This window comes from Diadema setosum, chromosome 9 (genome assembly GCF_964275005.1).
Source record: "Diadema setosum chromosome 9, eeDiaSeto1, whole genome shotgun sequence".
NCBI classification, from domain to species: domain Eukaryota; kingdom Metazoa; phylum Echinodermata; class Echinoidea; order Diadematoida; family Diadematidae; genus Diadema; species Diadema setosum.
In genome coordinates, this window is record NC_092693.1 from 8,058,918 (window position 1) to 8,076,886 (window position 17,969).

At 39.1% G+C, this 17,969-nt stretch overlaps 1 protein-coding gene across 1 annotated transcript in view; it reads right to left on the reverse strand.

Moving 5' to 3' along the window:
• The window catches only part of LOC140232801 (uncharacterized), a 41,181-nt gene that overhangs the window by 13,249 nt on the left and 9,963 nt on the right, over nucleotides 1-17,969 (reverse strand). Inside the window, exons 3-4 of the mRNA XM_072312918.1 lie at nucleotides 17,649-17,733; nucleotides 13,116-14,553 (exon numbers count right to left, since the gene is read on the reverse strand). Coding sequence (XP_072169019.1) covers nucleotides 13,116-14,553; nucleotides 17,649-17,733 — 1,523 coding nt within the window. The remainder of the gene's footprint in view (nucleotides 1-13,115; nucleotides 14,554-17,648; nucleotides 17,734-17,969) is intronic.

Below are 17,969 nucleotides of genomic sequence, written 5' to 3' on the forward strand. Positions count from 1 at the left end.
AGCTGTTGACCCAGTGGCAGGTTGTACAAGCTACAGTGGTACATTATATAGATGATGACTGGCGGGGTAGGGAACATACTGAATGTTCCACCCGAAGTGTTTGAAATGCTATTGAGTTCTGAAACGAAGTCGAGGGACTTTAATATAGCCTCCTGAAATAGCATTTCAAATCCTGAGGGTAGAATGTTTGGTACATGTTCCCGACAACAAAAGTCATCATCTGTTATATTATATGGGTTAGTCAAATACCATCATTGATCGGTCATCTGCTTTTTCACATTGTATGGAATAGGCAAATTTATCCTATCGATTGCGTGAAAAATATGATCGTTCAATCATTTGTCATTTGTTACGTGAAAATGTTTTCCTATGAAAGAACAGTACAAAAACGTTCTGCCCATGGGCGAACATAACCAATGTGCCTCCATCACATGACTGTGTTAAACCAATCACTAACCAGTACAGTACTGTATGAGCTGAAATTTTCGCGGTGGTTTTATTTTCGAGAATTTCGCGAATCGCCTTTGAACCGCGAAAATTACAACACGCGAAACAGTTAGACCTCGCAACTGCGAAATTAACAACACGTGAAAATGTCCTCCTAGTAGCAATTCGCTAAAATATCTGTACGCGAAAATTTCAGCTCGTACAGTATGTGACTAACCCATTTAAGATAGGTACCCTGGTACACCTATGAACATGTACATGTACACATGTAGGTTGATGTACAACGTATGTAGCGTAAACCACAATAGTGGTGTGTAGTAGGCCTACATTGTAGGCCTACACACATGTATGCAGGCCTAGTAATACTAAAGTCTGTGTTTTTACAAAAATTGAAACCTTTTATGTAAAACTCATAACATTTTTTTTTTTCTTCACTGTGTGTACACAACCAGATGATAGAGAAGTCTGGATTAAAGAGGTGGCTGTATAAACTGAGGTCGGACTGTACTACCAATAATGAGAGAATACTGTACAGTACTAGTACACTGTACATGTACGTGTACACTGTAGACTGTAAGGATTTTAGTGATGTACAGTGTACAAATGTTAATGTACAATGTACATGTAACACTGTACTGGCTGAAAAGTGGTTGCCAGTTTCATGTCAAAATCTTTGGCAGTGGCAGTGGAGAAAGGGGGGGGGGGGGGGGGGGGATCAGAAGGGGGCGTGTCACCAAGCACTGAAGTTCCAGGGCTGCCAACATTGGAAACTACTTGAGAGTGAGACTCCCATAGGCCAATGCTATAATTTCGGAGTCAAAATGAGTGAGATCAATAGAAATGCATGCAAATGAAATAAAGTTTTAGAGTGAGAAAGGACCAAAATGAGTGAGTCTCACTCTCAATGAGTGAGAGTTGGCAGCCCTGAAGTTCACATGTACTACATGTAGTATTTCCTACAAAATACAGCTACAGTAGAAACACAAAGTGTGAAATACATTAGACACAAATGTCCTTGACACTAGACATGCAGATTTCAAGAACAATTCACACACAATTCTCAGAGGGGAGTTGAGCTACATGGAAATACTTCCTGCCTGAAATTGGTGAAATCAAAGCGAAACTGGAAAGAAAAATTGGGATGGAATCTGACAACTGCATCCTACATACGTACTGTACATGTACACACACTGCGCATGCAAGGAGACCTTGAAACAACCATTTGCAGTCACATGAACATGGTGTTGCTTGAATGTAGTATTCCGGCTGTGCTCTAAAATGCACTGAGTGTTAAAAGACACAAACATGCATGACCATTTTGTGTTTACCATGAGTTTACAAGTCAGGAATGACTTCCATGTGTCAAGCTGTATGTAGCGACGGAAAATCCTCAGCATATTTCATCACATCCCCAAATACAGTTATGTACAATGTCCAGAGAATGCCTCTCTGTACATTTACATGCAGAAAACACAAGCATCAGGAAAGCAGTCTCAGTTTCAAATTTGTATATGGCCATAATAACTCTTTTACTGTGCCGACTGACAGTACACATGACACTGTAGATACATTTATGCACATGTAGGCCTACAGGTATGGTGAATACAATTTATCATACGGTAACTCTCAGCTACTGTATTGTCTGGCTGTAATAATAAAGTTTGTCTGATCTGCTGAGCACTCATGTCACTGCAACAATAAAATACGTAATTTCTTCTGGCTATCAAAAATATCGTCAAAAGCTCTGCATTGGCCCTATATCTGATATGTACAATGTACATAATGTATCTGCCATCTTAATACCTAGAAATCTCATTGGACACAAGCTGAAAAAAAAAAGTTCTTAAAATATATTCTTTTTTTGACTGATGTTGATTGTTGAAGCTTGAAACCATACAAGTGCATCCACCTACTTGTACAGTACAGTCGTACATGCATGTGGTGAACAACGCAGTTCACTGCATACAGTATACAACATTTGACGAAATTTGGACTCAAGACTTCTGTACATGTATAATGACATGTATACACTGTAGGCTCCTTTGTTTCCATAGCACATAGTGAACATGACCTGAAACGACAGCACAAAACACAAAATTCCACTGCATTGGTTGCACAAAGTGGCAAAACTAGTGTGGGGTTTACTTACGTCATTTCTCTCATCATACATAGGACATTTACAGAGTACAAACAGTGAACACGAGGCAAAGTCAGATGAGCTGAGCTGAGTAAGTACCAGTGTGGTGAATTTGTCCAAGTTCAAGCACAAACGCTGCCCTCTTTCACCTCTGTGCTGGTGTAACCTCGAGTATGGCTGTGACCTTGGTAGAATCCACCTTTCAGCAAGTCGTCAAGAGGCAGGGAAATTTTACAGCAATAAATCCACACGAATGAATGCACACTGACACTGAAATCCAATGACTCCCTACACCTCGACAAGTCAGCCAACTTGACAATCAAACAAATGGTGATATGGACCCACGTGGGCTTCCATGGACTTCTAGAATGTACAGCTGTAGAGCAGGAAAGAAATCCGGGAGAAAAAACAAGAATAGACCATGTGGTGGTATTGTGCTCTATTTGTACAAACTCAAACCCGGGGCATGAAAAGGGTTGGCTCTTTACTCTCCAGCTGCTCATGTGAAGGAAATTATATGACTGGAATCATCAGGCACACACAGAAGTTGGAACACTCAAATCTTGCGTTCATTGTACGTTTGCAGCACTGTACATACGAAGAACGAATTCTGAAAGCACACACACAGGCTTCATAGGAAGACCACAGTCAGCACGCCACACATGGCTGACACACAGACATACAGACATGCGAAATGCTCCAATACACATGGTGCACAATGCACACACACACACACAAACAATTATGTACAGCAAATGCACACACATACACTATACCCTAAGCAGACACTGAGCGGCTGCTGTGCAGACACAAGGCATTGAATATTCCGTGTGGAGATTACCTACTAAGAATTTCCTCAGCCTACATGGATGTACAGTACTACTGTATGTACTATAATTGCATTCCAGGGGTGACTTTGGCAGTCTGTTTACACTGGGCATTATTACAGTGCTTTGACTGGCCTAGTGTGTTCACAATGGAAGTTTAAGTGTGCTTCGACTGACAAAGCACCATCCCCTGTCAAAGAATTTACAGTAGTACAAATGCTATGCTGTGTGTGTCTTCAATGATATCTTAACTTCCAGATGAAAATGATACTTTTGGAAACTTTTTCATACAGCTACAGATTAACATACAAAATAAGAAGAAGTTTTCCTATAAATTTTGATAACAATTTGAAGTGGAATATGAAAACATCAAGTATAGTACCATGAGAACTGAACATGAAAATCATTGGCATATCATATTTAACAACAAGTTTATTGTTAACTTTGAGATCTTCTTTATTCCTTTGCGAAGTAACCCCAGTTCCTGTAACAAGCATATATTCATATTCTTGGTTTTAATGCCCTATCAACATTTCTGGGCACATGATAACAATATTTGCCCTCAGGTAAGTTTGAACAAGATGGGTCTGCAAACATCATCAAATTCAAATACCAGTAGGGCCCTACACTGGTAGCTTGTGAGTTTTTGCTTACGAGTTTCCTTTTTTTCTTCTTCTTCTTTTTAAACGATTCATGATTGTAAACAAAGCAAACACAGAGTAAAGACTGCCTAGAATTGGGCAACACTTTGATGGGTACTAGTAGCTGGTACTTGACGGGCAATAAGACTGATTCCCGCAATATGATTCTGCTGACCAATGTTCAAATTACCTGTATTTCCTTGTCTCAGCAAAGACAGCACATTGTTTGCAACACACAGTATCCAATCAGCAAGGATATCAAACTAGAGCCCACATGTGTGAACAGGGTAAAACAAAGTTCAGATTTTCTGATCAGGAGGGTATACAAATTATTAACCTTTACTCCAAGCAGCTTTGATGCTCATACACAGAAGAAATCTAATGCCCATCTCCTGGTGGGTGTGTGTGTGTACACTACATGTACAGCAACTGTATATGTACTGTTCAAGTATGTTGGTGTCATGAACATGGGCATAATAATAATTACAATTATTTATATCTGTGTAAAAGATTTCTGGAGTGGATAACTTCAGAAATACACAGGCCTACTACTGTACATGTAGTTACAAATAGTTGGCATTTACGCTACAATCATCTTTCCTCATCCTTTCGTCATCCTTGATTATTCATGTTAGACTGCACAGTAGCAAAGTAAACTTGCACAGTACTGGTCCATGTTGCTCTCGGTAGCAAAGGTTCAGTTTTTTTTAAAAAGCTAAGGAGTGAATTTTAACTCATGTACCTGAAGGGTGAATGCTGAATAGTATGCATGTGTATACATGTAATTAAGTACGTGCACAGGGGCAATTTTTCTTGTTACTTTGTTGAGCCTTCGGGTCCTCCTTAAGGTAAACACACACATAGTGTACATGAACACACAAAAACACACACAATTAAAGGACATTCTTACGTGTATATTGCCTGACATCAATTACTGTATGTGGGGCGGTGATTATTGCATCAGTGTTCATTGTACTTCAATATGCAAGATAGAGTGCAATATATTTTGTAAAGTGAACTAGAGGGGCACTCTGAGAGAGCAGACCTCCACCAAGCAACTCTACTGTACTTCAAAACGAGGAATGTTTGCGTGCATTTTAATTTCGCGAGAGCCAAGATTCGCGAAATTACAACGCATGTGATAGTTGCCGTCTATAGTATACGCATTAAATACAGTATTAAGGCAACTCATGAAAACTTCATGCCGCGAAGAAGGTCGTCGGCTCCAATTCGCGTAAAATTTCATGCCGCGAAAATATTGTGTTTTACAGTCTACAGTTGTACATTTACTAGGCAGTATCTTCAACACAAACTGAGAGGCATAGGAATATCTACAAGCATACAGTGTACATGTGGTGAAAATCTGATCATCCATTGTTGAGTTACTGGAAGATTATTACCTTACGTTGTACATAATGTATCTTGTGTCCTTTATAGCCCCTATGACCTTTGACCTCATGACCCTAAATTTACTTGTTTCTTGTTTACTTTATTATGAGCACACCCTGCAGATTTTGTGGAAATCTAATCATCCATTATTGGGTGAATAAGCTTATTTTATGTCCTTAAGACCCATACATGTAAATGTATGACCTCTTACCTGACCTTTGACCTCATGATATTTAATCAGAGTGTTATTTCTTACTTCATTATGAACACAGTCTGCATGTTTGGTGAAAATCTGATCATCTACAGTATTCCTGAGGTATTAGAAGAAAAAATAATAATGATGTCCTTTTAAATGACCTCCATGAGGTAATGATGAGTATTTTGAAGAATTGCATAAAAAGGTGCTTTCCAGGAGGAGTGAGATTTGGATTGCAATGCAAATTGTGATACGAATCTCACTTTTAAAGGTGAAATTCAGTCCAAATATAAGTTAGTCTGATCAGAAAGAGTAAAATATTACGAGTACATTGGTATAATTTTGATCAAAATCGGACGAAAAATAGGGAAGTTGTGACATTTTTAAAGTTTCGCTAAATATTTGGGGGGAAACAGTTCATAAACAGTCAATATGAATATGCAAATGGCAAAGTGAGCATGTCATTCCCTCACAAATCTCCATATAGTTTGTACATTGAATATTGAAATTTCCAGTTTTTCATTCAATCGCAATTATGCCCGAGGCTCAATTCCTTGTAGACAATTGTATCTAACTGATCACTATTCTGAAGTTATTCAACCAGGAATAACACCATGTTTCAGACTATAATGACAGAAACATTGAATTTTTGCCACTTTTTTGTACATGATCAATGGAAAATTGTGAGGGTATGACATGGTTAGCTCACTCATTTCCATATTCATATCCACTGTACAAGAACTGCTTTGCAGAAATTAGCATATACTTAAAATGTCATAACTTCCTTATTTTTCATCCGATTTTAGTCAAATTTTTATCGCTGAACTCGTAAGCGTGGACTCTTTGTTATCAGACTATCTTATATTTGGACTAGATTTCCTCTTTAACCCTAAAAAGACTGGGGAGGGGGGCCTAAAAGGCCCCCCCCCAACATTTTGTGCGATTACTCGGCAACGCGCACTGCTTTCACTGCGATGCTCTATGACTTTTTTCTTTTGAGTTTCCCGCACATTTTGACACCAAATTTGCGACACCCGGGGGTATGGTTCTGATGTTATGTAACTTTTTGCATGTGCACATCGGACTGAAAATGGCTTCAAAATGTGATTTTGTGTACAAAGTGAATGCAAATTGATATTTTTCACATGGTTCATATAAATATGCTTAATTTTACTCTCAATGGCTGAAATCAATTTGTTTTAGCAGTATTGTTCTTCAAAAACGTCTGACATAAAATTTTGCTGAAAAAAAAGACAAAAACAAAAGGTCAAAAAACAAAGAAAAGAACAATACAATACATAAGAAATTAATTTTGATACCAAATTTTTTTTTCAAGTACATTTGCTAAGAATGCCACAAAGAGTATTTGGACCAAAAATTTGCACTTTTGGAACTTTATTTACTGATAGCAAAAAATCTGATTTTTGCATAAATTGGCATAATTAAGTGATATAAAATAAAAGAAGACTACTTTGAAAAATCTAATTATGTGATCTTGTAGATTACATCACACACTACCATTGTGCAAATTTTCGCGGTGATCGCGCGATCCACGGCCGAGATCTCACGGGGGGTATGGTTCTGATGTTATATAACTTTTTGTACGTGCACATCGGACTGAAAATGGCTCAAAAATGTGATTTTGTGTACAAAGTGAATGCAAATTGATATTTTTCACATGGTTCATATAAATATGTTTATTTTTACTCTCAATGGCTGAAATCAATTTGTTTTAGCAGTATTGTTCTTCAAAAACGTCTGACATAAAATTTTGCTGAAAAAAAAAGACAAAAACAAAAGGTCAAAAAACAAAGAAATACATAAGAAATTCATAAAACAATACAATACATAAGAAATTAATTTTGATACCAAATTTTTTTCAAGTACATTTGCTAAGAATGCCACATAGAGTATTTGGAAGTTCTTGTCTACATTGTACAGTAATTTTATGCACTGAATGCCAGTGGCAATTCGTGAAAATTTCATACCCAAATAAAGGCTGTTGGCTCCAATTTGCAAAAAAGTCATGCCCCTAAAATATCCTGCTTTTCAGTAATCATATCGTCCCTTCTAGTAAAAGACAGAGCATTCTGTCCCTTGGAAGGGACATAAAAATGGAGGTCCCGTGAGTTTAGAGTCACAACTCAAGCACACGAAAGTTCCCGCTTCATTCATTTATCCTAAAAAGAAGGGTGCTTAACCCAGTGAAGATGTCCCACCTCACATCCAACTGAACCCCCATGGAAGACCAGCTAGTGCAGATGAATATGGGCTATCCAGCCACCTTCTCACATGAAAAAATGAAACAAAATTTGGAAACACACTGCTTCATGCTTGCAAATCTCTGCAGTACAGCCGGTTTCCACACAAGGGCCATTCATACTGACACTGTGAAACTGTCAGGCGACATTTCAGAGAAAGTAACTCCAGGAGGCAATTGTGGCAGAAACAACGAAAATATTGCAATAAAAAGTCCTTGTAGCTTTATAGGATTATTTGCTGTCCACGGTATATGCTGCAGATATCTAAATACAATGTCATTGCATACTAAAGAAGGATTTATGTCTTTCAACAGTGAAATCCTATTCAGTGATCGGTATACATGTACATGACATCATGTAACCAAATATAACATTGCTATGTTGATGTCAAACCCAGAATGCTGCTGATCATGAAGGAAAATATGCCACACTGTAATGTCATATTCATGGTATACTGTAAAGGCTCAAATTTGCATGGTGCATTACATGTAAGTTTTTGCACATTTTGCGCTACTTTTGACTAGCGCGAAGTCTAAAATCTGCAAAATATCTTCACAAATTTCTCTGCACATTTTGAATGGATAAACAATCTTGAAATGCATTTTTAAGAATTCGCAAATATGTTTTTGAACCACTCAGTGCAAAAAAATAATTGCGCGAAAATATGGATGTTTACAGTACAAGTACACATTGTAGTAGTGCACTATATCATAATGATGTCATACACACTATATAATTACCTCCGCCAAGGGAGGAGGTTATGCTTTCGTTTCCGTTGGTTTGTTAGTTACATTTGTAGTTAGTTAGTTAGTTTGTCCGTGTGCAAAATAACTGAAAAAGTAGTCAACGGATTTGGATGAAACTTGCAGGAAAGGTTGAAAATGACACAAGTACATGTAACAAACGATTAAATTTTGGTAGTGATTGGAGAATTTTGGGGGGATTTATGAAGGATTTTTGATATTGCGGCAGGTAGGGTCAGTGAACTTGGGAGTTCAGGCTGCACGTATTTGAGGTTTGCATGCGCGTACTAAAGTGCGTGCTCAAGTTTCTGCTAGGGCGAGGCGTGCCGTGCAGCTGAGGGTTTATGACGTAACAAACGCTTCTATATTGGGGAATCGGGCGACTTTCAGCAAACAATGCTATATGGGTGGAAATCACTGATATGGAAGAACAAGATCAGTGGTGGACATGAGCTGCATGCTTGGCGGAGGTCTGCGCTCTTAGAGTGCTTCTCTAGTTGATCAATGTTTTTCCATTGATGGCACGTGTAAAGTGCTATTGTTATTGGCCTCATATGTACTACTGTGTAAATCGCATCCGCCCTGGTGTGCTTTTTGGTTGCACTGCAATTTGATATGCTCACATCTGCGACAGAAACTGCACTACCGGTATTTGTGACCCTGCACCTCAAAACAAACAAAAAGTCACCAGACATGAATTTTTAGTTCAGACAATATTCTGAAAGAGCAGACTTTAAGCTTTAAAATGATGTATAACTCAAATCAAATGGACTCTCCTAACCTATCTAAATATTGGAAAGAAAGCACAAACTCAGGAAAAGTGTGAACTGAGAAAAGAGGCTCTGAAGTACAGTGTCTATTTAAGCGCTTAATCTTTACCAAACCGTGCTGGCTGTGCGATGAATGGGACAAAAAACAGGAAGTAAACCACCAGAGTAACAACAATGAAGGGATTATCAGATTAAACTGAAATTAAGAATGCCTCATTGACACATTCTGTCCATAATTAATACCAACTTTCAAAGCAGTAGCACTATCCTTTCAAAAGTTATTAGAGTTGAAAGTGATGAGTGTGGACAAGGTTTTTCAGGGATTCTAAAGACACACCTAATCACACTATACTACAAAAAATGTTCGAGATAAACTGCTAAAAAAACACACTTTCCTGCCCGTTTTATGATACCAAATTTTAGCATAATGTAAAAGAAGACCCGCTCTTTCAGAAAATATGAAAAAGTCAAGTTCGGCTAGGTTGACCCATTTCACTTATTTTCAGTCCTCGCGCAAAATCAGTGTGTGCGACTTGATGTTCGTTTGAGGTGCACGGTCACATTTTCTCTGGGGCTGCACCCCTCATAAAATAGTCCTATTCCTGCCACAGTGGAATCCATAATCTAACCCAGAGCCTCTCAGTGCATGGTGTCTATACCAGTAATATGCAAAATCATCGAGGGGGTATTGCGACGTGTGCAGTTTGTATGGGTTTCCTTTTATTTTTGAATGAGATCGGGGACTGCATCTTATAACTCTATTTCCTTTGGAACCCTTGTCTCTGGGTATGGACAAATGCTGCTATCGGCCAAGGGAGTCTGCTCTATCGAATCTGCTATACTCCGATTGTGGTCTGCCTCCATGGAGCGGAAAAAGAGGAAGTACATTTTGTAATACTGGGGACATGGACGATTCTTTTCTGAAGCCCCATTTAAACAGAGCCTTGCTACCGTGACAACATTTGGGGAGCTTCCTGGTAACTTATCAAAAAAAAAAAACACAAAAAAAAAACACAAAACAAAACAAAACCCTGCCTGTTAAAGGTAGGGGATACCTTTTACAGACCTCCCAAAATGCAGCAAAACATTAAATATGAACCTCAGGGGACTTGTTTAGGCCACTGTTGAGAAATTTGGAAGTCAACAGTTATCTACAATTTGAATAATGCACAAAACTCAACCGCTCAGTAGTTCTGTGTGTCAGCCACACTTTTTTGTTGCAGTCTTCTGTATTTTTTATCTATAAACACAAATCTAAAAGTATAAGAGCTGATGCAATAACATATAGAGTGTGTGGCAAGAATGTATATAGAAATGTTTGTAAGTTTTGATGAACTTTCTTCACAAAATATACATGATGGACACACGTGCAGTGCATGGGTCTGCAAAGGTAGCCTAGTAATGTACTGGAATTTACGGTGAGCCCCGAAAAAAATTCAATTCAAAATCTAATGGTCAATAAAAATGTACTAAATGTCACCTTCCACTTTCAACACTTTATGGGAGTTTCTAAAATGATACTCTCTTCAACATACCACTGTATTTATACAACTCTTCATTTAAGGCATGCAAATGGGATTCCCTACCTTTAAAATGGTCCCTGCAAAAAGTTACTCAGATTGTCGCAGTACAGTTGTAACTTTTGCCAAATTCTTACCGTGACATTACCCTGGTATTACCCGAGTAACCCTTCTGTTAGAATGCAACTGTGGCATTAGATATTTCTTTGATACACTCAACAAGCATGTGCAGCATTCCAGACAGAGAATGATTGACACAACACTTGCTGATCAGGTGCATGGACTGCAACCACTAATCTCTATGTAGTTGAGATCAGTAATGGTAACCATGTTTTGTTTACAGACACACGGCGTTGACTGGTGGGCGGGGAGTCGCATCAGTGGACACATCCCCTTCACAGATGAGTGTGCGTCTGATAAAATACATTGTAGTACCCATAACTTTCTCTTGTGATATCATTACCCGAGGTGAGGAATTCTGTTCTCCTGATGTTGTTGTTCTGTTAAAACGAGGCTTTGGGGGAAGGAGCTCCCGTAGTACAGAAAAGCTCATAAGAATTTATAGGTACTAGAGTAGTACACTTGAACAACAGTATTATGTTAAATAATCCAGGGCAGACGAGATCAACTAACAGACAATAAGAGAATATCAATGCAGACGAAAGAAGATGTGCTATCATCCAAAAAGCCTGGTCCGCCTTGGGACTTTCTAAATACATAAACAATGTCAGAATTTCAGAGCCTGGGCACTTGTTCCAAGTTCACTGTGTCACTGCCAGCAACCAGGGATAGCCCAGTAGTAGTGTTGCTGCCCGGAAAGCAGTAGGATGACAAGGTCACATCCCATTGGCTTTGTTTTTCTGACAAGTTTATCAAAAATTGTAGATCAGCATTTGTGATTTAAATAAATGCAGAGGGAGACAAATGATAGCAATTTCTTATGCAGCACAATAATCATTCTTCTATTGAAGATGTAGAGAAACAGGTGAGCATACTGTATTAAAAGGCACAAGTACTATTTGTAAATACACTCTTTTTCTTCAAATTCATAAAATTCTTCCGTCAAGATGTTTTCATTGCAACTGATTGACAAATTGCCCTACATCAACGTACATAAGCACTGAATTGATCAGCGTTTTAGTAGTAGCCATGATAAAAAATCATGGGCATACAAACTCGAGCAGGATTCGAACCTATGACCTCCTGATCTCCGGACAGGCCTCATCTCCACCAGACCACCGAGCTTCCGCTCAACAGCGAGTGTTGGTTCTAATCCTTATAGCATACAGCGGGTACTGCATTATCATTTAAATTCATGAAATTCTTCCTCTGAGATGTTTTCATTGCAACTGATTGACAAATTGCCCTACATCGACGTGCTTATTTACGTCAATGTAGGGTAATTTGTCAGATCAGTTGCAACTCTTTTTCTTTTTCTATGTGAAGTTTCATGCGGAGTCATGTCAATATTATCGAAACAATGAATGGTCAAGAATGCGATGGTATATTGTGTATACTAGTGTGCCTCATATTTCACCACCTGCGATATCCTGATTCATTGCACTAGTAAAGACCATTGTATTTGTTTTATACAACACCTTGAATGTGAATGAATGTGGTCCACACTGATTCTTGAATAAAGAACAGAAATGGCAACTCTTTTTTGTGAAAGGTGAATGGTCGTACGGTAGTACTGTAACACAATCATACACAAAAGCGATAGGTTGGAGTTCTTTACAGTAAAATGAGTGACTGAGGGCGCGCTTGCACCTGAGCATGCACGACTAAGGTATCATGCACTGATGTCAGAGGCATGCGAAGGTGCAAAAACTATGAGCAGTTATGAGCCTTTCACAGGAGTAAATGTAAATGGGTGACAATATCCAAAATTGATTGATCGAAAATTGCACACTCAACAATGAGTGTGCAATAGTGCTTTTGACTAAATATCACATGATTAGCAATCAGCCAATGGGATAGCTAGAATATTTCTAGATGTTGTATTAGTCTGAATAGCACAGAATAGTATTGATACTATGCTATCTGGGGTCAAATACAACACCAAAGTGCTATTACAAAGACTACACTGTAATACTGGGAGAAGCAAAACAGTTGATTCTAACTCATAAATTGTGTGCACATTTTAGTTAATTCTTTGACTTTAAAAGAGAAGAAGTGACTTACGAAAGGGTTTGTTCGGGTTTGACATCTCCATCTGCTTCTGCCTTCCTCCGCTTTGATGACACATCAGATTCATCGTTGATGGCATCTGCTTCTTCTTTTTCCCAGGCTGGTCGCTTCCTTGGAGAAACGCTGCTGTCTGAGCCTCTCTCCACAAGGGCATCACTGCTGGCTTCCTCCTTTGCCTTCTCCAGTCCTTCCACGTTTTCAGCTACCGTTGCTCCAGTCTCTTCTGATTTCCAGTCCGGCTTCTCTTCTTCTCTACCTCTGGCTCTGCTCAGGTCGCCAGATCGATTCAGCTTCACCCTCCGTTGGCTGTTGCTCTCTTGGTGTTGCTGCGGTGCCGACTCTTTCTTCTCTTTCTGATCCGAGTTGTTCCCTGCGGCATCTCGCGGATCCCGGACATTCCCATCACGACTTTCGACCCCTGGCTCGACCCCTGGCTCTTGGTTTCCACCAGTCTCCATCTGTTCATTTGTTTCTGATCTCTGCTCTCTGTGTGCAGGTTCAGACACGGGAGTAGCAGTATCCATCTTCTTGTCCTCACTATGTCCCTCTTTTACAACATCACCGATCTGCTCACCCTGTTCTTTTGGCATGGACTTTGCCTGTTCATCACAAATTTCATGCCCAGTCTCTGACCTTCCAGCAGTCACTAACTCCGACTTTTGCTCCTTCTGGGAAGGGACAGCAACTGTTGATTGATCTGCATCCGTCTTCTCTTCACTGGGCTCTTCTGCTCTTGACACTTCCCTTTTTTGTTCAACCTCTCCTTGTCTTACGGGCTGAGATTCCACTTCACATTCTGTTCTGCTTCCACTATCACTCGTCTCTTGGACAGATTTTTCCGTTTCCTCATCACGGCTGTCTTCACGAGCATCTTCTGCACGTGCAGCACTAGGTGCCTCTCCTTCATTGCTTTCCTTCTCTTGATCTGCACTTGATACAGCAGTGACATCATTGTCGGTGGGACTATCCATTTCAGCTGGTTTCTCAGGCTGCTTGCTGTCCTTGTCCTGTTCACTGGCTGGTTTAGTCTCTTCATCCAGGCCATCTGTCACTTTCATGTCCTCATTCTTCTCATCTGCCAATCTTCTGTCATGTGACATCCCATCATCGTTTCCTTGCTCCGAGTCTCTGCTCCTCAGCCGTTTCCGGTGACTTCTCTTTCTCTCTTGCTCCACTTCTGCATTTCTGTCTTCCTTCTCTTCTTGCTGGGCACTCTGCCTTCTGGACCTCCTGGACATCCTTGATCCAGAGGAATGTTCCTCGGCCACTGGCTTGGTTTCTTTATCCGGCTGGTCCTCCCCGTTCTTCTCCTCTCTCTCATCAACTTTCTCTACCTCCTCTGATTGGCTGTGGCTCAAGGATTGATTCAGCTCCTCCACCTGGTTGGTGAGACCTTCAGGTATGACACTGTCTTCTGTTGGAACTTCCCGAGCTGTCACACGGCACACATGCAAGATACAACCAAAAATAACATTGACCATAAGATATTATTTCTACATAACAACAAAAACAAAATGACAGATAGAAAAAAACCCACAAATCATTACAGGAAAAAAAGTGAACCCACATGAATACTACATCACACACACACACACACACACACAAATCGAAGGAAAGGGGCAATTTTGATGAAAAGTTTAGCAAACTTGGCCAACACAAAAGATGGCTAACATACAGGGCTTGACATAAAGCAGCAGCCCGATGGCCCGGGTTACTAAAAATTGATGTCGGGCTACCAAATTTCAAAGAAGCTTAATCTTTTGGAGACCCAATCAGACAGCTCAGATTTGACATGCATTGTTAGGTGTGCTTTTGTTTGGGCCACCACATACATGTATCTTTTGGAGGTCACCAAAATTTCAGATTTAAAGATTTTTAAAATAGTGGCCTGAACTGGCCAATAGAGGAAAAAGTAGTGGCGAGCCCTGATATGCATACGGTGAGAAGCACAATCAGGGTGTGCAATCATGGTTTTCTCACTTTAAACTCTTGTAACTTCTAAAAGTATGCACCAACTGACTTCAAAATTCACATGCAGCATGCTTAGACATCAATAATCACATGTGGTAATACAATAGCTAATTCTCATTTACTGTTAATTTTTGAAGATCAATTACCAAAAAATCCCCCAAAACCCACGTAATGCATAAAAAAAAAAAGCATTTTACAACTCACATAAAATCAAGATTTGAGGTTCGAATTTAAGTCTACCCGTGTGTGTTTGGTATTCAAATAAATGGATTTTTTCCTGGCATTGCTTGCATGCAATAAAAAACAGTGGTCCTTTCTGCTGGAGAAAGTTATGAGGTCTGAAGTCCTGTCATGGTAGGAGTGTAATGCTGGCTTATTTCTGTGACATTGTGACCTTTTTACCCATGCTGTACAGCTGTACATCCATGGAGAAATAGCTTATTTCTCTGCTTTTCCTAAAAGTACTGAAGATACACTACAATATGGTGTGCTGTTTGCCAATAAATGTACAGCCAGTTTTGAATTTTGAGCCATTTTTAAATGCTGAGGAAAATAAGTGCAGCCGTTTTTTTGGTATTTTCAGTGAAGTACAATGTATATCCTACAGTAATTTGACAACTTCAAAGAATCTTTTCCCCTTATTCAATATCCTTGGTTTTTTAGCCATGAATTGAACATATAAGTAGTAATCTATTGTGTGAAAATTTTAGCCAATCTCAGCAATAAGAACTTATTTTTCTATATATTTACAAATTGCTGAGGAAAAATAAGACTGATCCACGCCCATCTTCTACTGCATGAAGGTCATATGATAAGTGTTCAGTATTCTTATTTCATTGCTTTTTCATTTTTTAAAGATATCATAAGAAAAAACATAGTATTTTGGCTTAATACACCTGTATGTCATTGTTTGAGTGTCACAGCTCGGATATCAACTCAAGTCAACATAAATTTCATATTTAATCCTCTACCTTGTGTTTACAAATGTGGGGATGGATCCAAACACTATGCGCACATACATGTACGTGTATATGAATATTCAAGGTCAAACTGTAAAGATAATTTTTTGATGAAAAATATCATATCTTCCAATATACAGGGCTCGACACTAACGGTGGTCCCTGGTGGCCCTGGGCCACCAAAAACGCACATCGGGCCACCAAAATTTCAGAAATGAAGAATTTGGTGGCCTGATCGGGCCACCAAAAAAGGTCGCATGTTTGCCTTTGGGCCACCAAAAATAAAAGTTAGTGTGGAGCCCTGCAATATACCAGCCCTAATTTCATAAAACTTTGTAATAATGGCCAGCATGTGTCTGTTACATATTCCTGAAAGTTTCACCTCTTCACTCTGTGGCAAAAGTGAAATATTATAAAATATATAAAAGTGGTTTTATATGAATTGAAAGTAATGCCTACGAAATTGATCATCCATTTTGAGTAGTGAAAATATGACATTAATTCATATTTTGTGATATGTCATGGTTATGTGCTAGTGGTGAATGAAAGGGGTATTCATAAGGAATATCTAAAGGCAATTTCAGATGAAAAAACATTTCTCCCTTTTTTTAATGAATTTTTCTGATATATTAGTCATTTTAATGTAATTTGACACCACTGATTAAAATGCTAATTTATGTGCATTTTAATGCAAAATTGTGACTCTTTCTTTACATGAAATGAAAATTTGTACACTCAACTACAACAAACAGCAAAAAACACATTTTCACAAAGTTTTCTCATTTTTCCCGTTTCGCATTTGCATACCCTGATTGTGCTATTGACCATACATGTACACACTATACGCATTGTTCATATGGACAAGTTTGGTTTGCCTCACAAGGACCTCAATGAAAGGCAAAAAAATTGAGCAAAATCGATTTGACTTCATCTCATGGGGAAGCCATCCCACTAGATATTCTGAATCTGCTCTTCATGTTTCATCTGCCTGAGTCTACACACAGAGACCGACTTTCAACAAAACTGAGGAAATTAAATGCATGACTGCCTCATAGCCCAGGAAACTGTAAGTTTAATACCAATGATTGCTTGGAAAACCAGAACACTTTCAGTGTGCACACAGCTCTCTTTACTTATTTCATACCATGCTTGTACATAATATGATGTGCATGTCAGCAAGAGTGTCTGTCTCTCATACAGTTTGGAATAATTATCAGGAAGAGGACTATGAGTGAAGTATGCTCTTGTGACTGTATTCTTTTTAACCTCTGTTATATGTCTGCCACTGAGTGCACAGTATGGTACAGTAGCACATAAACCTGACATGTACTGTAGGAGAATACACAATCATATATGTGCATGTACAAGGTACGTATACTGTAAAACAAGGAATGTTCGCATGCGCGAAGATTCGCGAAATTAAAATGCAAGCGAACTTTTTTGTCTACACTATATGTATTGAACGCCAATGGCAATTCGCGAAAATTTCATGCCACGAAAAAGGCCATCAGCTCCAATTCGTGAAAATCTACTGCCACGAATATAACATGTTTTACAGGAACATGCAAAAGACAAAACATCATAACTATGGACTCACCATGACGCTGTTTCAGAAGTTCTTGCTGCTGCTTCAGGTATTGTTGGATGAAGGAATTTGATGCAACAGACTCATCATCAACAATCTACAGAAGTAACAAGAAACCAGGCAATGAAAAATGCGTCAAGAAGGATATAAAATAGCATACATACTTATGACACAGGCCAGCAGTGCATGGCAAAAGTTATAGTGCACGCAAAATATAACAATTGCAAACGATAACCCACTATCGATTTGACTATCGGTTTTTGCTCCCTCACTTTAATCATCGAGTACTTGAATCCCGCATCTTATCGACACGATTGCGCCACAACCGCGATA